The 22,095-nt window shown below is 38.5% G+C and overlaps 1 protein-coding gene and 1 pseudogene across 6 annotated transcripts in view; one reads left to right on the forward strand and one right to left on the reverse strand.

Moving 5' to 3' along the window:
• Positions 1 to 1,334: 1,334 nt before the first annotated feature.
• LOC113183308 (large ribosomal subunit protein eL8 pseudogene) lies at positions 1,335 to 2,061 on the reverse strand (annotated as a pseudogene).
• Positions 2,062 to 10,057: 7,996 nt separating this feature from the next.
• Positions 10,058 to 22,095, forward strand: part of Ubr3 (ubiquitin protein ligase E3 component n-recognin 3) — a 222,444-nt gene continuing 210,406 nt past the window's right edge. For all 6 annotated transcript variants that reach the window (XM_077802756.1, XM_077802758.1, XM_077802761.1 and 3 more), the window contains exon 1: positions 10,058 to 10,675. In XM_077802756.1, coding sequence (XP_077658882.1) covers positions 10,122 to 10,675 — 554 coding nt within the window. In that variant the 5' untranslated portion in view covers positions 10,058 to 10,121. The remainder of the gene's footprint in view (positions 10,676 to 22,095) is intronic.

Here is a 22,095-nt window from a genome sequence, read left to right on the forward strand (position 1 = left end):
GACTGAGTCAGGGACACCTGGGGCAGCAGATCTCTCCTGTTATTTGTAGATAAATAACTTAGCAGGGTGGGAATGTGCTTAGGAGTGCTCCGTGGGTTTTTCCAAGGACAAAGGTCATGTTCCTTTCTTGGACAGGCTTTGCTCTGAGATAGAGGCTGGTTTTTCAGGCTGGGGTTATGGCTCAGTGGTAGAGCACTCGCCTCGCATGTTCGAGACCCTGGGTTCGATCCTCAACACCACATACAAACAAAGATGTTGTAGTCCGCTGAAAACTAAAAAAATAAATATTAAAAAAAAAAAGTTATTCAATACTCTGAGTATTTCAGCATGAACTAAGTTTATTGCCAAGCATTCACATTTAAAAAAAGAACTGATACTTATTTGGTGCTGAATATGGAGAAATAAGGAAAATTACAAGTTCAGCCATGTATTATAGGACTCATTCTTTTTTTTTTTTTTTTTTTTTGTCATTTCAAGAGACTTGACTTTACTGGATCATGTATTATCAGTGAAGCCAGATTTGAGGATAGGTAGTTAGTGTAGCTAGGTAACTAGGTTTAATATCGAGTAAGATAAATTAAATGGAGGCTATTATAGAGAATGGAATCCAAGAAACCAGAGCAGCACTTGGGGAAATTGAAATGTTAATGTCTCCAAGGCCTGGGAACCCATCCTAAGGAACTGTTAATGAAACAGCTCCCAGCAAACAGGGAAGTGCTAATCAAAAGCTGCCCCAGGCCCTTCCTGCCCAGATTACTCCTCTAGCCAACCTATATCCCACCTATTGGGTCTTCCCACCTGCATTCTATCACTGAAAGATAAAGGGAAACAAAGGACAGGAGTGTGACAGAGCTGAAAGACCTTAGCTATGAAAAAGGGAAGACCTCCCCCTTCCAGAATTCTTCCTTTCGGGTCCTCTTCTTCCTCAGGGAGAAGTCTTTTCTGCTGTCCTTTAATAAAGGACACTTATTATTATTCCACTCTACACTTGTCTCTGAGTGCTTCTCTGGTTTTATACTTCAGCATTCAGGGAAGCAAGGACTCATCACTGGTAAACCGCGGTAACATCAGTATAAATAAATGCTTTATAGACTCATATTCATTGCTATCTTAAATAAGGCAGTGCCTGGTCAATCACAAAACCCTGGCTTGGTTTCTGAGCATTTTACTGCTATATAAAGCCTTTTGATGCAAGTTATACAATGAGTTTCTAAAGCTCTCACACTACGGGCATGCCCTTGCTACTGCCTGGAACAAGTTTACTGCCTTCAGCCCAAGATACTGGTTGAAGGACGATTTATTATTTTTATGTACAGAAATGCAAAAGAGTACATTTATCCCAGTTTATTGGTGAGTTCTTTATTCTTTGTCTTTTCCAGCTTGGCAATGCGAGCCACAGATTTTGGACCCAGGATGTTGCCTCCCTGTGGCAAGGATCTCTCTCATCATATCTGTCATTGTAGTTGGTTCTGATAGCTTCCACCAACTTAGACAGAGCTCCTTTGTCTTCTGAGTTAACCTGTGTGAAGGCACCTCAGATGTCCCAGGCAGCCTAGCCTTCCTTGATGCTGCAGTAAGGGACTCCCTTCTTGCGACACAGGGCAGGCAGGAAGACAACCAGCTCTATGGGATCCACGTCCTGTGTGATCACCACCAGCTGAGCCTTCTTGTTCTTCACCAAGGTGGTGATAGTATTGACCCCTGCTCAACGGATAGGTGATCTCTTTGTGGGGACATTCCCTTTGCCAGCAGCCTTCTTTTAACCCCGGGCCAACAGCCTCTGCTTCTTTTCCTGCTTGGTCTCGGGTCTGTAGTTGTAGGCAAGCTTAAGCAGCTGGGTGGCTGTTTGGCTGACCGAGGCCTGGGTGAAAGTAACTGGATGTAGCAGGGCTCTTTCACAGAGCGGGTAAGGTCCCTTTTGGGCTGGATGTCCTGTCTGATGCCGAAGTTCTTTGGCCTCTTCTCCTACAGCGGGTTCACTACCTTCTTGGCCTCTTGCCTCTTGACCACGGTGGGGGCCGGGGACACCTTCTTTCCCTTGGCCTTCTTTCCCTTTGGCATCTTGGGCGACTGGAGGAGAGCCGAACTCATACTTAAATGTAAGAAATGTGAAAAAAAAAAAGCTATGAGTGAAAGAAAAGTGACCACAACACTCGGAGCAACCAAAAGATCCTTACTGCAGCAGTGCAACAAAGAGAAAAGAAAGAAGGAAAGAGAGAGAGAGACAGAGAGAGAGAGAAAAGAGGAGAGATGAAGAGGGAGAGAGCAAGAGCAAGAGAGAGAGCGTGCACAAGAAAGACAAAGAGAGCAAGAGAGAGAGAGAGCAAGAGAGAGGGGGGCCTGGCAGCAGGAGGGAGTTTTTATAGCCCAAATGTAATGGGGCCTCTGGGTCTGCAAGCTGCGTTGTTGGCCCAAGGTGGGGTTAAGTGTTCAGCCTTGAGCGGGGTTGAATGTTCAGACTTGAGGCAAACAGGTGATAAAGGACCAGATAGAGGGGGGTTTGAGTGCGTGGGCTATCTTGGAGCCAACATCTGTTCAGCCTGCCCTGCAGACAACACAGTTCAGCCTGCTCTGCACCCAGCAATGAGTAAATTCTATTTTAGAATTAAATATAAAATCCTTAACAGTTTTAAAAATAACATTTTAAATTAAAACCTTTAAAAATGTTTTCAAATTTAAATAATTACTGCAAAATGATACAGATAGTATTTTTTTAATATTTTTGCAAGTGGACAGTGAAAATTTGAGGATTTCAAAATAACAATTTAGTTTATGATAACAGCAGATATAACTGTATTGAACCAGTAAAAATATGATAGATATACTAAGAACAAACTGAATTCATCTCTGAAATTGCACACATTTAAACCCTAATCCTATTATTTATTACCTCAGTAAGGTCTAAAAACCACAAGGATACAAAAGAACCACTTTCTATTAATTGTGAGAATGATGATATTATTTTTTATTTTTTAATTTTTTTTAAAGAGAGAGAGAAAGAGAGAATTTTTTAATATTTATTTTCTAGTTTTTGGCCGACACAACATCTCTGTTTGTATGTGGTGCTGAGGATCGAACCAGGCAAGCGAGCTACCACCTGAGCCACATCCCCAGCCCAAGAATGATGATATTAAAACACATCATGTAGCATCTGGAAAACACTGTCTGCTTCCAAAATCATGAGAATAAAGAAAACAAATAAGGTTTTAATATGATTATGAAAATAATCCTGATTTGGGGGATTTCTAGAAAGGGATTTGGGATTCCCCAAAGGTCTGCAAACCATACTTTACAAAGTGGTTAATGAATATTCATATACAGAATTTCATATTTGAAATTTGTAAGATAGTGTATTAGGGACAAGAAAATAATTAAAACACGTTTCAAGAAACTCAAAGTTATATTATTAAGTAGTATTTGGTTAATTGTTCAATCAGTGTGACGGTGCATGAGCTGGGAGTCTGGAGAATTCTCTCAGGGACCCTTACAGCAGAAAACCCAGTGATCATTGCCCAAACATCCTCTATGTTTTTTTTAGCCTCTAGCCCCAGTTACTTGGGAGGCTGAGACAGAGGACTGTTTGACCCCAGGAGTTCAAGTCCAGAGTGGGCAACATAATGAAACCTGGTCTTAAAAAAAGAAAAAGGTTTCCTCATTTCAAGATCATAAGTAAAGGGGCTGGGGATGTGGCTCAAGCGGTAGTGCGCTCCCCTGGCATGCGTGCGGCCCAGGTTCTATCCTCAGCACCACATACAAAACAAAGATGTTGTGTCTGCCGAAAACTAAAAAATAAATATTAAAATTCTCTCTCTCTTAAAAAAAATCATAAGTAAAATAATGATAACATTATTATTATTATTATCTAATGTATTTTTATATTATTATGCAATTAATAATATGCTTTCTCAATTTGTAGGCTACACGTCAAGAGTATTATATTTAATGTAAATGGTGCCCCCTGAATTCTTGTTCTTTTTTTTTAATGTTTTATTAGTTGTTGATGAATTTTTATTTATTTATATGTGGTGCTGAGGATTGAACCCAGTTCCTCACACATGATAGGCAAGCACTGCACCACTGAGCCACAACCCCAGAATAGTGTTACCCCAGCCCTGAATTCTTGTTCTTATTCTTTTTTGTGTGTGCTGGAGATTGGACTTAGGGATGCTTTACTGCTGGGCTACATCCCCAGTCCCTTTTTTTTTTTTTTTTTTTTTTTAATTTTGAGACAGGTTCTCATTAAGTGGCTGAGGCTGGACTTGAACTTGTGATCCTTCTACCTCAGCCTCTCAAATAGCTGGGATTACAGGCATGTGCTATGACACTCAGTGCCAGATAAGTTCTGCCATACCATGTTTCCCAATTTTGCCTGATCCTAGGAATCATCTGAAGTTCTACTCACAAAAACAGTTTCCTAGGTCCCATCTCAGATGTAAAGGAATCAAAATATTCAGGGATTATACTGTGCTATATACAAAAACACAAATCTTGCAAGAAATAATCATTTTTATCCCTCCAGAATTGAAAATCTAGCTTACCTCCAGAGAGCTGAATGTGTTGTATAAATAACTTAGTAGCACAGGACAGAGGACAAAGATGAATTAAACACCTATAAGAGGAACAGTCCAAAGAGAACAAGAGTGCTTCAACCTATAATCTAGTGTTAGTAATGAATTGAACATAATTTAAATATGTTATCTTCTATGTCATGGCTTTCTATGTTAGTAAAACATTTCACAATCATCATTTAAAAGGTTGGGGATGTGGCTCAAGCGGTAGCGCGCTCGCCTGGCATGCGGGTTCGATCCTCAGCACCACAAACAAGGATGTTGTGTCCGACGAAAACTAAAAAAAATAAATATTAAAAAAAAAAAAAAAAAAGAGTTGCTGAGTGCTGGGAGTGTGGCTCAGCGGTAGAGTGACCGCCTAGCGCATGCGAGGCCCTGGGTTCGATCCTCAGCACCACATATATAATGAATAAATAAAAACAGGTATTATGTACAGCTAAAATAAATAAATATTTTAAAAAATCATCATTTAACTGTGATAATTAATTTAAAAGTCACTCAATAATTCTCTTTATAATACAAATTATAATACATGTAAAATCCAGGAACATCTTCTAACTATGGCAGAACAAGTGTGTATTTAATAATAATTGTCCATGGGTTAGGGCAGTTGGGGAAATATGTTGGTTTCTCTCCAGGATTGCATTCCTGTGGAGAATAACAAGGAAGCCTGCTCTTCGAGACGGTGATGATGCATGTTGGCAAATGCAGTCTTTCAGCATTCCACAGTGGTCTCCACACACTCATAAATTTCTACAAAATTCCACCATTTGTCGTCAGTTTCTCATCAACTCTGTAACAACACTGACAACAAAAAAAGTTTAAATACCATCCCTTTTTCAGTTGCAGTACATGTACAAAAAGCCAAACATTTGCCAGATTTCCTGCCTGTACTTCTCATGACCACATGGAACCTATTCAAAACTAAAGAATTATTAAATAGAACCTATAATAAAATGAATAAAAAAATCTAGATTGAATAATGGGCAAAAAATTGGATCAGTGCACGCTGTATGCATATATGGAAATATCACACCGAACCCCATTGATAGTACATCAATATGTGTTAATAAAAAAATAAAAAATAAAATTCAAATATACTCAAAAACTAAAAAATGACAAAAATGTGAATAGATTTTTACCAAAGAAAATACATAAGTACCTATTAAACACATAAAAAAGATGCATAATTAGTTATTAAAGGAAGGAAAATTAAAACTACAATGAGATACATACCATTAGAATGGCAAAAAAAAAAAAAAAAAAAAAAAGACAGAGAATAACAAATACTGGCAAGGTTACAGAAACCCAGGAACCCTTATACATCACCTGGGGAAATATAAAATGGTACAGACTATTTGTTAACCGTTTGGCAGTTTCTTAAAAAGTTAAAAATAAATTTACCACAGAGCCCTGCAATTCTAATCTTAGGTATCCACCCAAGATAAATTAAAGTCTATTTCCATATAAAGACTTTCCACATAAAGACTGAATATTTACAAAAGCCCTTTGTTAATATTTATAGGTAAATATTCCTAGTAGCTTTATTCATAATTGAAAAAAATTGGAAATGACCCAAAAGCTTATCAACTTGTAGATGGCTAAACAAAATGTTGCATAGTCATCTGATAGACTACTATTCTACAATAGAAAATAACTTAATAATGATATATGCTACAATATGGATGATATACAAAAATAGATCAGTGAAAGACTCATATATACTATATGAGTCCATGTACAAGAACTGTTCAAAAAAGCAAATCTATAGAAATTAGATTAGTGGTTTTCTGGGCTGGTGGGTGAGAAAAGGGAAAGACTGACTATAGGTACCAGGAATTTTTTTTTTCTTTCCAGCATATTAATATTAGGCTCTTTTTTAAAAATAACTTTATTTTGTTTATTTATTTTTATGTGGTGTTGAGGATCGAACCCGGGGACCCGCATGTGCTAGGCAAGCACACTACCACTGAGACACAACCTCAGCCCCCAGGGATTATTTTTAAAAAGGTGATGGAAATGTCCTGAATTTGGATTGTGGTGATGGTTACAACTACTTAAGTTTACTGAAAAATCACTGAATTATCTAAAAGATGATATTATACTTCACTAAAACTAAGTAATCAGAAATATTACTAAATAATTACTACCTAGAGATTATTTACTAGTGATTTTCTAATAATCATTATTTACCAAATATTCACTAAATAATCAGAAATATTACTTATTGTTTGAAATGAATGAAATAACCAACTTCTGTCCTGGTTAAAAAAATGTTACTGCTTTAACTTTCAAATTCAGTAAGACAGGCTCTCAAAGCTTTTTGCTTCTCCCAGGATTTGGGGGCTTTTATCATTTTTTAAAAAAATATTTATTCTTAAGTTATAGGTGAACACAATATCTTTATTTTACATTTATGTGGAACCCCCCGGATCTTGCCTGTGCTAGGCAAGCACTCTACCGCTGAGCCACAATCCCAGCCCAGGGCTTCTATCATTTGGACCCAGGAAGCCTGATAATTTTTTTTTTCAATGAATTGGTGCAACATAGAAACTATTCTAAATTACCAATCCCTCAAATCATTGTTCTGTGTCATGGGGAATTCCTAAAATGATCATATTTTCATGAAAGAAAGCCAGATTGAAATTCAACTGAAAACTCTGCACTTGCTTAAATGCTATACCTCATCAAATTATATTTAAGTATGCTACTACTAAAGACACTGTATAAATAATGATGCATTGTATGGCTGTTACAGAAAGCTACAAAATAATATCTAAATACTATATATTTGTATGTATTCCAATTTCATTAATACGGAGAAGAACCTTGTAAATATTTCTATGTTGGTTTTCCAAATTAAAATAAATCACACAGAGGAGATAAAAGTTACAAATGGCATATAATGTAATTTCTTGCAAAATTAGAATAAAGACCCTTAACAGAAAACATAAAGCAGGTCCAAAGTTGCTTTTGTATTCATTAGAACTCTGAGTTGCAAGAGACAAAAATCCAACTTCAACGAGTTTAAGTTAAAAAGAGGATCATATTCAATTATATAAACAGCAAAGCAAGGGGGAGATGATTCCAGATACATCTTCATTTTGCTTTCACTAAGCATCTGTTTGTCTCCAGAACATCCTCTGTGCATGCACCTCTCCCAATCCTTGTTCTAGGCCAGGTCCCCCAGAACTTCACAAAGTTTTTTTTCTCTGTCAGCTCCACTTAAAACTCTGGCCAATCCAGCTGGTGGCCCACACCATCTCTATTACCAGAAGGGGGTGAAGTAGATAGCTGCTGAACACATAAATATACATGATGCTCACAACAGTATTAATTTCTAAATTTCTGTCTGGTTTCCAAATATAGATCACATCTTTTCCATGTGTATGGTAACCTTAACAATGGCAATTGTTGACATTCCTACCATAAAAAATATTGTTCCTACTATGTACAAAGTATTTTGCCAGCTGATCACATTTAAGTTTCACAATAAACCTGACAGGTAATTATGATTATCCTCATTTTTCAGGCAACAGTGATAGCGTTTAAAAGAAAAGAAAGAACCGTGAAAGAAAATAATTCATTGTTCCTGATTGCACCTGTTTCCCTCCCTCCCTTTCTCCCCCTCTCTCTTCCTCTCCTTTTCAGTCCTTTAAGATCTCCAAACTATACTTACTGCAATTATCTCATTTGTTTAATATTGAAACAGGACATTTTTAGTAAGTTTCTCAACTCATGCTTTAGAAAGATTTTTGAGAAAAAAGCATGACAATGCATAAGGATTTGACCTATATTAACTCCTCTACAGACTAGACTACTCTGTGCAACATTTTCAAGATTATAAATGTTTAACAATCCTCTGGAAAATTTTTTTGGTACTGGGGAATGAATCCAGGGGCGTTTAACCACTGAGCTAATTTCCCAGCACTGCACCCCCTTTGTATTTTCTTCAGAGACAGGGTCTCACTGAGTTGCTTAGTGCCTGGTTAAATTGCTGAGGCTGACTTTGATCCATGGGCCTCAGCCTCCAGAGCCATGGGGATTATAGGGATGCCCCACCACGCTGACTGAAATATATTTTTTTTTCATCGTTTAATATCATCAAATTAGTTGTCCTAATTTTCTTTTCCTCCCTGTTTAAAATACACTAGGAATTTTTCTACTAAAGTTCAGAAGATTTCCATCTTATCTTATTCATGCAACAAATTGGTTTACCAAATGTTTGCTGGGCTGCTATCAATTGCTCCCTGTTGCAGCTGGAGATAGTACTGAACGTGTTCCTTACTGTGTTTTTGGGCACATAAGTCATCTCTTTTAAGTTTTTGTTTCCTCTGAGAATAATCACTTCATAGGAGTATTGAGAGGATTTAAAATAAATAATATGCAAGGAATTGGCAAATATTAGATATTCAAGAAGCATTATCTATTACTGTTCTCTTTTTATTTTATTTTATTTTTAAATTTTCAACGGATCTTTTATTTTATTTATATATACTCAATGCTGAGGATCAAACCCAGGGCCTCACACATGCCAGGCAAGCACTCTACTACTGAACAACCCCAGCATCTGTAATTGTTCCTTTAAACAACTTTGACTAATATTTGAGCACTTATGGGCAATGATAATGAATATTCACTCTTTTCCTTCAAGAAATTTACCAGTTAGTGCACTGGGACTGACATTTTTACAGTTGAAGGCAGTTATATTATTAAAAAGAAAGTTAAGAGTTTCTTTCTTTTTTTATAAGAAAGGAAATGACCTGACCAAGCATTGCCAAATTAGGGGGGGTATAGATATAGGGTAGGAACCAGGAATGATAAGGACCCAGAGGAAGGATTTGGTAGAACATTTTCAAAAAATGGTCAACAGGCCCACTGGTCTCTTTACTATGATGAACCTGGAATACTATTAGCAGATAAGAATGGACATTGAAATAAATATGAGATCGGAAGACATGTAATGATGGTGGGTTTTGAGAGATGATTTAAATTTGATTTTGGTTTCCATTAGAAATTTTGAACAAGAGAATGACAGCAATAATACTTTTTAGTTTTATAAAGAATGCACTTCACAAGATTAACCTGGAAATAGTGTGAGGGTATGAATTGATTCAGGCAATAATTAGGCGACTGCTTCAATAATAGTAGTCAACAGAAACTTAGGTTTTGCAAACGGTAATAAACATCACAAAACAATGCAGGTGCCTAAAATATATCCGGAAGGCATACATAATCTTAAGTAAATAGGAAAAATTTGCTTTTACTAAAGATTTTCTTTAAAGTCAGTGTCTTATTTCAGCGACTTTCATCTTTGAAAGTTGAGAACCAAGAGACGTGGGAAGGAACCCAGGCGGAGCCCAGGAGAAAGGGGTGGGAAGAAGGGACCGTAACCTCAGGGGGTGTGTGCAGGGGCGGGGACGCAGGCGGAGGTGCGCGGCCGCTCCGGAATATCGCGAGAGTTGGGCGGGCCGAGCATTCGCAGCAGTCAATTCCCCCACCCTCCCGGGAGGAGCCGCCGGCCCTGGACTCTCCAAATTCTGAGCTCTCATCATGGCGGCGGCGGCGGCCGCGGCGGCCGTCGGGGGGCCGCAGCAGTCCCAGCCCGAGCTGCCCGCGCCGGGGCTGGCCTTAGATAAGGCGGCCACTGCAGCGCACCTCAAGGCTGCCCTCAGCCGCCCGGACAACCGCGCAGGTGCTGAGGAGCTGCAGGCGCTGCTGGAGAGGGTACTGAGTGCCGAGCGGCCGCTGGCCTCGGCTGCGGGCGGTGAGGAGGCGGCGGCGGCGGCGGCCGGCGGCGGGGGCGGTCCGGGGGCGGCCGAAGAGGAGGCCCTGGAGTGGTGTAAGTGCCTTCTGGCGGGCGGCGGCGGCTACGACGAGTTCTGCGCCGCGGTGCGGGCCTACGACCCCGCGGCGCTCTGCGGCCTGGTCTGGACAGCCAACTTCGTGGCCTACCGCTGCCGGACGTGCGGCATCTCCCCCTGCATGTCGCTGTGCGCTGAGTGTTTCCACCAGGGCGACCACACCGGACACGACTTCAACATGTTCCGCAGCCAGGCCGGGGGCGCCTGTGACTGCGGAGACAGCAACGTGATGCGGGAGAGTGGGTGAGTGGAGCCCTCCCCCTGGCGAGGCGACCCCAGGCGGGAGGCTCTGCTGGCAGCCCTGCTGGGGTCGGGGGAGGCCTGTAAGGGGGAATTGGGAGCCGACCCTGAGCTGTCAAGGCAAGGGTGTGAGGGAGGGCACAGCCACATGGGATTGAGGTGACTGAGCTGTCAGTGGTGGAAAGGGGGTGGGGAGGAGGGGAGAGCATATTTAGAAAACCGGGCTGTGGATTTTCGGCGAGGGATAAGGAGAAAAGAGCCAGTCCGTGGGGTAGAAGGAGAGGGAGAAAGAATGGATACTTGGGGAATCTGGTATGGAGCTGTCAATTATGAACTTGTGGGAAAGGCTGCAAAGCTTTCTGCCAGGTTCTTGAGAAGACACTTAGGAAGTGATTTGGATTGACTGGGAAAGGGGTGATGTTGGGGACTGAATTGGGTCACAGGATGATGAGAGCTGGGGAGGTGGACTTGCAACTGCAGGAAAGGACGCGCGGGGAAAATCTTCTGAACTGTCAGTGTGTCAGTAACAGCGAAGGAGCTCTTGAGCTGATGGGGGTTGAAGGAGGAGGGAAGGGGAGGGGCCTGCATGAAAAGTGACTGTTGAGCTGTCAGTGGAGTATTTGTGTGCTGGAGTGACATCTAGAATTAGGGCTATTGAGCAGTCAGTTACTGAATACCCTTCATACCAGAAGAACAAACAAAACCTTGAGCAAATTAGGAATCAAGTGTTAGCTCTTCCCCAGTTAAGGGCACTTTAATCACCAAGTAATTTATGAACGTCTGTCTAAAAGGAGATATTCGACAAATGGCGTCTTTAATAGGATCATATATATTTGACAGGAGTTGGTGTTAGGTGCTGGGACTTGTGACACCACAACATTTCAAAGTTTGCAGTGAGTTGAAGAGTTAATACAAATAGGATTTTGGTGTGGGACATAATGTCAGTGTCAGGGAAAATCCTGAGATAAAAGGAAAAACAGTGAAAAAGAGGAGATTTTGGCTGGGCAGCAGTTTAAAGAACATTATCAAATTAGTTATTCAAGTTTTTCAATTTTCAGGTCTTAATAGGCTGTTTTTTTTTTTTTTTTTTTTTTTAAGAAATGGTCACTTTTTCTTCTTTGAAGTACTTGAAGTACTGTTATTCCAAAATATTTTTACTTATTATGTGCAAGTAAGGCTCCTTGGATGTTAAAAATGAGTGGAACACTGACTTACCCTTTAATCCACTTATACTTGAGCATAAAGTGATAAATTCCTTAAGTAGCAGCCTGGGAATTACAGGAGGAAGAGGAGACTTTGGTGCTGGTGTAAGAAAAAATCTTCAGAAAGGAGGTATTTTGAGCTTGCTAACAAAAACAGCAACAACAACTACTGTTGAGCCAACATTTGAGGCCTGGAAATGTATGCCTGACACTCTAAAAACATTTTTAAAAGTTTAATGTTTGAGGGGCTGGGATTGTGGCTCAGAGGTAGAGCACTCGCCTAGCATGTGGGAGGCCCTGGGTTTGATCCTCAGCACCACATAAAAATAATAAAATAAAAGTATTGTGTTCAACTACAACTAAAAAATATTTTTAAAAAGTTTTAATATTTGAATAATATTGAATAAACTATTAACATAACTAAAAAAGTAAAAAGCAATACTGTAATAAAAATATACACAATTTTTTTTTTTAAAGAGAGAGTGAGAGAGAGAGAGAGAGAGAGAGAGAGAATTTTTTTTTTTTTTTTAATATTTATTTTTTAGTTCTCGGCGGACACAACATCTTTGTTGGTATGTGGTGCTGAGGATCGAACCCGGGCCGCACGCATGCCAGGCGAGCGCGCTACCGCTTGAGCCACATCCCCAGCCCAATATACACAATTTGAAGTTTCCCTCCCATCTGATCTCCTATCTGCCCAGTTCCTTCTAATTATTATTAGATTGTCTTAGTGTAAAATGGAGATTAATGTTTCATAATTTTTTATTTATTTTATTTTATTTTTTTTAATGTTTCATAATTTTGCTGTCATTTTTTATGGAAAGGGTTGTACTGTTCTACATCTTGCATTTTTACCTTTTTTTAAAATATGTCTTTTCATATTAGCAAATCAGTGTTCTCATTCTGTTCTGTAAAAACTGCTACATAGTGATCATGCCATGAATTTGCCACTCTTGATTTAGTCATCTTTCTTTTAAAAAATATTTTTTAGTTGTTGATGGACCTTTATTTTATTGACTTGTATGTGGTGCTGAGAATCAAACCCAGTGTCTCACCCATGCTAGGCAAGCGCTCTACCATGGAGCTACAACCCCAGCCCCTAGTTATGTCTTTTGATGGCATTTGGGTTTCCAGTGTGAAATAAAAAATATGGTATGCCTGTCTTTTCCCACTTGTGCAAGAATATCAATGTGATAAATTCTCAAAAATGGGATTTCTAAATTGCTCTCTATGGGCTTATTACTAAGCAGTATATCAGGCTGTTTATTTTCCAGCAGCCTCATTAATAGATTGTTATTACACTTTTAAAAAAATCCATTTGTTTGTTTAAAAGTTGTCATATTTTAACTGCTTTATGTAATTTAATTCATTTTATCTTCAATTTTGAGACAATTGCTGTTATTATTCTCATTGTACAGAAGAGGAAAGTAAGGGCACAGCATTTAAAACATGGACAAGATCATACGTAGGGGGCTTAGTGGTAAAGCACTTGTTTAGCATGTGTGAGGCACTGGTTTGATTCTCAGCACTGCATATGAGTTAAATAAAGGTCTATCAATAACTAAAAGTGTATATGAAAATAATTAAAAAAAAAAAGATCATACATAGGTAGGAAAATAGATATACTGGCTCTAGAGCCTGACTGCTCATTCACTTTTCTCTACTTTTTTCGGGGGGTGGGTGAGTCAGGGGGTTCTGGGCTCTACCACTGAGCATACTGCCAGACCCTTTCTTATTGGTTCTTTTGTTCAATACTGCGCATTTTAAAAGAAATAAACCATTAATTTTTAAAAACCTTTCTTTTCTCCTCTTCATCTCTCCAGTCTTCCTCCCTCCTCCTTCTCTTTGAGGAACATCAAAACATAGGATTTGGAGCACTCCTTTACTGTTACTTGGACATTTTTACTTCTTACAATAGGTTAACATTTAGAAGACCCCCAAAGAACATCACAGTAGGAAATAATACTGATTCTTTCTTGAATTTTGGAATACAGTGGTCATTATCAGGTTGTCTTAAATGATACTCTAATCTGATCTAATTCAGTGCAAGAATGGAAACATGTCAGTGAGTTTCTTTTTCTTTCTTTCTTTTTTCTTGTGGTGCTGGGGATTAAATCCAGGGCCTTGTGCATGTGAGTAAGCACTCTACCAACTGAGCTATATCCCAGCCCTGTCTTTGAAGGTACTCATATAGGTTTAGGGCATCCTGTAGATAGTTTACATCCTGAGCTCATGATAATTGCCTTACTGAGATTTCACAGAATTTATTTTTCCCTAACCTGTCAGCCTTCTATGAGTTGATAAATAGTATTTTATGATTTATTTTCTCCATCAGACATGTAGAGTTATTCCTCTATATGCCAGTGTTTGCCATGTCTGATTTCAGAAAGGGCATGATTGAACAAAAAACAGTATTGTGGAACAATAAACAGTATTATGTGATTATGCAAAAGTTTTTCAGCTCCTTGGGTTGGATAGAGTAATTCTTCTATGCTGTACACCTAATCTGCTTTAAGAGGTAGATGGTGTTGGCCAAAAGTGCAAGGTAAAATGATGCTTCTGAAATCATTTTAGAATTAGAAATTAATAAATTATCACTATTCTAGTAGGCTGAGGCAGGAGGATTGCAAGTTCAAAACTAGCTTCAGCAACTTATCAAGGCCCTAAGCAACTTAGTGAGACCCTGTCTCAAAATAAAAAGATCTGGGATGTGGCTCAGTGGTTAAGTGCCCCTGAGTTTGATCCCTGGTACTCCCCCCCCCAAAAAAAAAAATCAAATTATCACTGTTCATAGTAAGAAAAGTGGACTGCCCTGGCCTGGACAGATTTATTTAACTTTTTTTAAAAAGTTGCAGTATTCTACCTTTTTAAAAGGGCTATACTTTAATTTTTTTCTTTTTAAAAAAAAATTGTGACAGGGCCTTGATAAATTGCCCAGGCTGGCCTTAAACTTTGAATCCTCCTGCCTCAACTTCCCAGGTAGCTGGGATTATAGGCATGCATCACCACACCAGGATAATTTTCAAATGTTGATGCAAAATTTGACTATTTTCATATTCTGTCCTATCATATAGATGTTTTTTGCCTCCTTGCTCTTTAAAAAATTCTAAGCTCTTTAAAAAATAGGGACTGCCAAAGCCAGTGTAGTTTCTTGTGTTTAATAGATGCCAGTAAATGTTGAATCAAATTAGGCTGTACCTAAAAAGTTGTTCTAAAATTACTTTGCTGTAGCTATTTGAGAGGAGGTATTAATTATCAAATTTGTGGCAACTTTTTTCTGAGTGCTTCAAGGATAATTTTGTTTTTTAATTTCGAAAGTAATACATTTTTGTAACAAAATAAGTGGATAAAATAAAAAAAAAGTTTTTTTTCTCTATTCTCCTTTTTTTAAAAATTTTTTTTAAAGAGAGAGAGAATTTTTTTTTTTTTTTTTTTTTTTGGTGGTGCTGGGGATTGAACCCAGGGTCTTATGCATGCTAGGCAAGCACTCTACCAACTGAGCAATATCCCCAGCCTGAGAAAGAATTTTTTAATATTTATTTTTTAGTTCTTCAGCAGACACAACATCTTTGTTTGTATGCGGTGCTGAGGATCGAACCTGGGCCTCACGCATGCCAGGCGAGCGCCCTACTGCTTGAGCCACATCCCCAGCCCTCTATTCTACTCCTTAATGACAGATTTTCTTTACTATCCTTTGAGCTTAGTTATGCATTAGAAGATGTTGATTAGAATTTATCCAGCATTTTAAGAGATTTTGCTTTTGTGGTGCTAGAGATTGAACCCAGAGCTTCAGGCATACTAAGCAAGCACTGTACCACTGACTTACGTCCCCAGCCCTTGATGGTTTGTCATGGGAGGTTTTAGGTTGTTTGGTTTGTGACAGTGCTAGAAATGGACGTAGTGAATGTCTGGTTAGTGCCATTCTATTTAATATCTTGTTCTTGTCCTTTAACATATTTATTGGGCACTGTCTCATATTTGTACACATAGAATTGTTTCATTTTCCTTTTTAAAGTTACATAGTATTCCATTGCATTTATATAATTCTGTGATTTATGCATTCCTTCCCTACTGATAAGATATTTACATTGTTTTTAGTCTGGACCTTTGGTAAACATCGTTGTAGTTAATATCCCTGTATATGCTTCTTTGTTTGTATTTGTAAGCATATATATGAGGATAAGTTCCCAGAAGTCATATCTCAGTTAAGTGTACTTTAGCTGGGCTTGATATATACCTGTGATCCCAGCTGCTCAGGAAGTTGAGGCAGGAGACTCACAAGTTTGAGGTCACCCTGGGCAAGTTAGAGAGATCCTGACTTAAAATAAAAAAAAGGACCAGACAGGTAGTTGAGTGGTAGAGTGCTTTCTTAGCTTGCATGAGCCCCTGTATTCAATTCTCAATGCCACTTAAGGGAAAAAAAGAAAGAAAGAAATGGGAGTGGAGGAGGCGGAGGGGGGAGAGGGAGGAAATTGTTTATGTTAAACTTAAATAGAGTCCTCCAAAAAAGTTTACATTCTCTCCCACAAAGTATAAATTTGTTTCTTTAAATCTTGACCAATATATATGGTATTATCAGTGTTTCTTTCTTTTTTTTTTTTTTTTTTTTTTTGTGTGTGTGTGGTGCTGGGGATTGAATCCAGGGCCTTGTACATGCAAGGCAAGCACTGAGCTATATCTCCAGCCCTATCAGTGTTTCTTTGTAGGACAGTTTTTATTTTTCTGTATAGAAAACTCAACAGTGTATATATAGTTTACTTTAATGGGAAGTTGTTTATCTTTTGCCTTTTCCAGCTTAACAGTGTGAGCCACAAATTTTGGGCCTAGGACATTGCTTCCCTAGCGATGGTAGATCTCATCATTATCTGTTATTATACTTGGTTCTTATAACTTCCATCAGTTTAGCCAGAGCTCTTTTGTCTCCTGAGTTAACTTGTATGAAGGCAAAGATGGTACGCTTCTTGATATAAATAAGAAGTCCCAGTCTACCCTTCCTTTTGATGATGTAGTAGGGAACTCCTGTCTTATAACACAGGAAGGCAGGAAGACAGCTAGCTCTACCAGGTTCAAGCTATGTGTAGTCAGCACCAGCTAAGTCTTCTCATTCTGCACTAAGGTGGGGAAGGACAGGTGGTCTCTTGGTTGGGACATCCCTTTCGTCCACCGCTTCTCCTTAGCATGGCAAATGGTCTCTGCTTCTTCTCTTACTTTTTTTTAAATATTTAAAATATATTTTAGATGGACACAATACCTTTATTTTATTAACTTATTTTTATGTGGTGCTGAGGATTGAACCTAGTGCCCCAAGTGTGCTAGGCAAGCGCTCTACCACTGAGCACTAACCCCAGCCCCTCTTCTCTTACTTTTTATTTGGTCTGTAATTATGAGCTAATTTAAGCAGGTGAGTGTGTCCATTCAAAGCCTGGGTGAACTGGTTAATCTCCAGAGGCACTTTCAGCCGCTTATAGAAGATAGCCTTTGCTGCTGCAGGCAGATGTAGCAGGGTCATTTGAGAAATGGGCCCTTTTGAGTTGGATATCTTTTCCAATGCCACTTTTGGGCTTTTTATCAAATATGGGATTTACTACCTCTTGGCCTCCTGGTTCTTCATGACAGCAAAAGTGGGGCAACCTTTTCCTCCTTGGCCTCCTTTCCTTTAGCATGTTAGGCATCTGGAGAAGGAGCTGATCTTCCTTAATCTCATAAGACAAAATGATATCTTGTTTCAACTATCACCCCCACCCCCATCTCTTAGATTGGAGTATTTTGAAGCAAATATCATATATTGCATAATTTAATGTATAAATATTTCTCAGTAAAGGGATGTGAACTGTAAAATAAAACATGACTCATGTGTCCATTGATGAATGATAGAGGAAAGAAAATGGGATACACACATACACACACACACACACACACTGGAGTATTTATTCAGCCCCTAAAAAGGAACAAAATTCTTTGGTGCACACCTGTAATCCCAGCAACTCCTGGGGTAGGAGGACCACTAGGGATGAATGCCCCTGGGTTCAATCCACAGTATAGGGGGAAAAAAAAAAAGGAACAAAATTCTGACAAATGCCATCCAATAGCATGCATAAACCTTGAAGACATTATTGTACCTGAAATAAACCAGTTGCAAGAGGACAGATATCATATGCTTCTGTTTATATGAGGTAGCTGGGATAGTCAAAATTCATAGAGACAGAAAGAATAGTGATTATCAGGGGCTAGGGGACAGGGAGAAGAGGGAGTTATTTATTTTTATTATATGGTACTGGGGATGAACCCAGGAGTGCTCTATTATTGAGATACCCCCGACCCAATCCTTTTTTTAAATTTTGAGGTAGGGTCTTACTTAGTTGTTGAGTCTGGTCTTGAATTTGCAATCCTTCTGCCACATTCTCCTGAGTTGCTGGGATCACAGATATGTGCCACCACACCCACTGGAAGTTATTGATATATTTTCTTAAAATAATATAATTCTTTATGCCTACTTGTCTTTTTTTCCTATGGTTCTGGGGATCCATCCCAGGTCTTCATGCATGCTGGATAAGCACTCTTAACACTGAGCTACAACCTCAGCCCACAATTTATTCACTCATTCATTCTTTTCTTTTTTTGTCTTGCGCCTGGGATTGAACCCAAGGGTGTTTAACCATTGAGCAATATCCCCAGGCCTTTTAATTTTTTATATTTTGAGACAAGGTCTCCATAAGTTGCCCAGGCTGGCCTCAAACATACAGTCTTCCTGTCTCAGCCTCTTGAGTCACTGTTATACAGGCATGTGCCACAAAACCTGGCCCACAGTCAGTTGTTGTTGTTGTTGTTGTTGTTGTTCTTCTTCTTCTTCTTCTTCTTCTTTTTTTAATATTTGTTTTTTTAGTTGTAGTTGGACACAATACCTTTATTTTATTTATTTATTTTTATGTGGTGCTGAGGATTGAACCTAGGCCTTCGCAAGTGGTAGGCGAGTGCTGTACCACTGAGGTGAGTGCTCTACCGCTGAGCCACAACCCCAGCCTGCACAATCAGTTCTTATGTAATTTAATATCTAGTGAATGTTCAGATTTTCCCAGTAGTCTCATTATTGATTTCTCAGAATTGATTTGTTAGAATCAGGATGTAGACAAGTCTCTTATTGTATTTGTTGTTATATCTCAACATTCTTCATTCATAAGTTTTCTCTCCATTTAAAAAAAAAATTTTCTGCAGTTAATTTGTTGAAGAAACCCACATTCTGTGTTTTACTGATTGTGTCTTCGTGATATTTAGGATATTCTTCTGTCTATTGTATCCTTCACATCAATAGATGAATTTAGAGACTTGATACAATTTCACATTCTTTTTTTTTTAATTTTAATTTTTTGGGTACTGGGAATTGAACTCAGGGGTGCTGAACCACTAAGCCACATCCCCAGCCTCATTTTGTATTTAGAGAGAGGGTCTCACTGAGTTGCGCAGTGCTTAGCTTTTGCTGAGGCTGGCTTTGAACTCTCGATCCTCCTGTCTCATTCTCCCAAAGCAGCTGGGGTTATAGGCGTGTGTCACCATGCCCGTCCAATTTCATGTTCTTTTCTTCTTTTTTGTGAAAACACTTTTAGTAGTTTTAAAAAATATTTTTAGTTATGAATGGACACAATACCTTTATTTTATTCATTTATTTTTTTATGTGGTGCTGAGGATCGAACCCAGTGCCTCATACATGCTAGACAAGTGCTCTACCACAGAGCCACATAACCTCAGTCCTTTTTAGTAGTGTTTTATACTTACATTCTATCATACTAAATGCTACATATTAAAAATTTGTCTCAACTATAGTAGATGTTAGATTTGATCAGTGGGTTTTGGTTTGTTAACCTGATAAACATTTGTTACAAAGTTCCACATGATGGTAAAAATTTTAGCAGTTATTAATTATCACTGTCCAGAATCCATTATTTTATTAGGGGTTTCAAAATGGTGATTTTCTAGTGGCTTCATATTTTAATAAGAATTCTTTCTAAAGGACTCTATATTTAGTGTCAAGAATCACCTATATTCATGTATCTCTAGACGTTTTGCAGAGATCTTTGGAAGGGGAGTACTGTGGTCAAACAAATTTGGGAAATTCTACATGCTGGTATCTTCATGGATCTCTGCAATGCAGACATCTTTAAGAAATCTTGTATCTGTAACTTTTTATAATCTAAGGTATGTTCATTAAATCCAAGCAACCACTGATTTCAAGTCATATCAACTTGGAACTTTTGTTTACCTGAGTATCTTGCCGTTTCCACAGTATCAGTATGTCTAAAGTTGAATCAATTATATATCTTTCAAAATAACTCTCTGTAGATTTTCTTTTATCCTTAAAAACAAAATCACTGTCTTTCTTTTTTTACCCCCTAGTCAGAAACACCAACTAATAATTGCTTAAGTCACAAAGATAATTACTGTTTGCAGCCGAGGACTAGTTTGGCACTGGTTTATTAGTGTTACTAGGCATCACATTTTTCTGTGATGAATTATGAACTTTTGCACCATGATTCAGTCTGTTGACTTTTGGTCTTTGTTATCTCATGACTTGGGGAAAACAGGAAAATGGATATTGGCTAGATATCTAACAACAGCTGCTTAGCGTCATTCTTAATTCTTTTCTTTATGCTTGCTTGTTATAAAAATTTATACTTTTGCCTCATATTTGTTCTTTTCATTCTCTGCTATTACCTTCATCCAAGACTTTATTCCATCATAGCTTATTCCTAAGTTGCTGTTTTTTTGTCACTCATATAAAATTGTGCTAGTTATGTATATTTTACTTAAAATAGCATTCCATTGTTTATAGTCTAAAGTTTAGAGCCCTTAACTAGGTGTCAATGTTTTCCTCAACATGGTCAACTCTATTGCACCTCTGTTGCTCTGTGGAATCCTCTCCATTATTTTTTAGCTCAGCATGTATTCCTGCCTTTGAAGTCTCATGTTATATTTTGTTCTGTAAAGTGCAGTTTCAGTTTTACTTTTATTGTGAATGAAGTTCATCTGTAGAGGCAGCATTTCTATTGCACAAATATAGTATAAAACCACAGTGTAGTACTTTTTTCTGACCTAACATTTTTTTTTTTCATTTGTCATTTATACTTCTACAAATAGTGAACTTTCAGTAAAGTGTTGGTAATGAAGACTTGTGGTTTGCCTACTCTCATTTATATCCAGTGAAGACCTGTGCTTTGCCTCTCTCATTTATATTCTCTTCACATGTATTGAGATTTCAACAAACTGGTCAATTCTGCCATATTTTGTGGTTATTAGTTTTATAGGGAGGGTGTTTCTTCCCTGTGAACCTGTAATTTTCTTTTTTTTAAAAAATAGCTAATCATTTTTTTTTTAGAGTGAGAGAGGGAGAGGGAGAGGGAGAGGGAGGGAGGGAGGGAGGGAGAGAGAGAGAGAGAGAATTTTAATATTTATTTTTTAGTTACTGGCAGACACAACATCTTTGTTTTGTATGTGGTGCTGAGGATTGAACTCGGGCCGCACGCATGCCAGGTGAGCGCGCTACCACTTGAGCCACATCCCCAGCCCCTGTAATTTTCTTTACAGTAATATCCATCTAACTCTTAAGTCACCAATTCAAAGGAACATAACACTTCTTATGATGTAAGAACTTGGAGGAGGAAGAGCTGAAGAAAAAGTTCCATTTCTCTTTTCATTATACTTTTTTCATTGTTAGTTTCATTGAAGACTGTACTTCAGCTGGCAGTATAATTTTAATCATCTTCATTATAATGAAGTTTCACTATAACAGAGTAAGTCTTGTTAAGCTGAATTATTTTTTTCTTATCTTTCATTACTATAAAACTACTAATTCTTAATTTTTATTGCTGTGCTGGAGATTGAACTCAGGACCTTATTCTAGGTAAGTGCTCTATCTCTGAGCTGTATCCCCAGCCCTATAAATCTCTTTAAAACTGTTAAATGCCGGGGCTGGGGATGTGGTTCAAGCGGTAGCGCGCTCGCCTGGCATGCGTGCGGCCCGGGTTCGATCCTCAGCACCACATACAAAAAAAGATGTTGTGTCTGCCAAAAACTAAAAAATAAATATTAAAAACTCTCTCTCTCTTTAAAAAAAAAAAAAAAAATGCCAGGCGGTAATCCCGGTGGCTTGGGAGGCTGAGATAGGATTGCAAGTTCAAAGCCAGCCTCAGCAAAAGCGAGGCACTAGGCAACTCATTGAGACCCCAGGTC

The sequence above is a fragment of the Urocitellus parryii genome, chromosome 1 (genome assembly GCF_045843805.1).
Source record: "Urocitellus parryii isolate mUroPar1 chromosome 1, mUroPar1.hap1, whole genome shotgun sequence".
NCBI classification, from domain to species: Eukaryota; Metazoa; Chordata; class Mammalia; order Rodentia; family Sciuridae; genus Urocitellus; species Urocitellus parryii.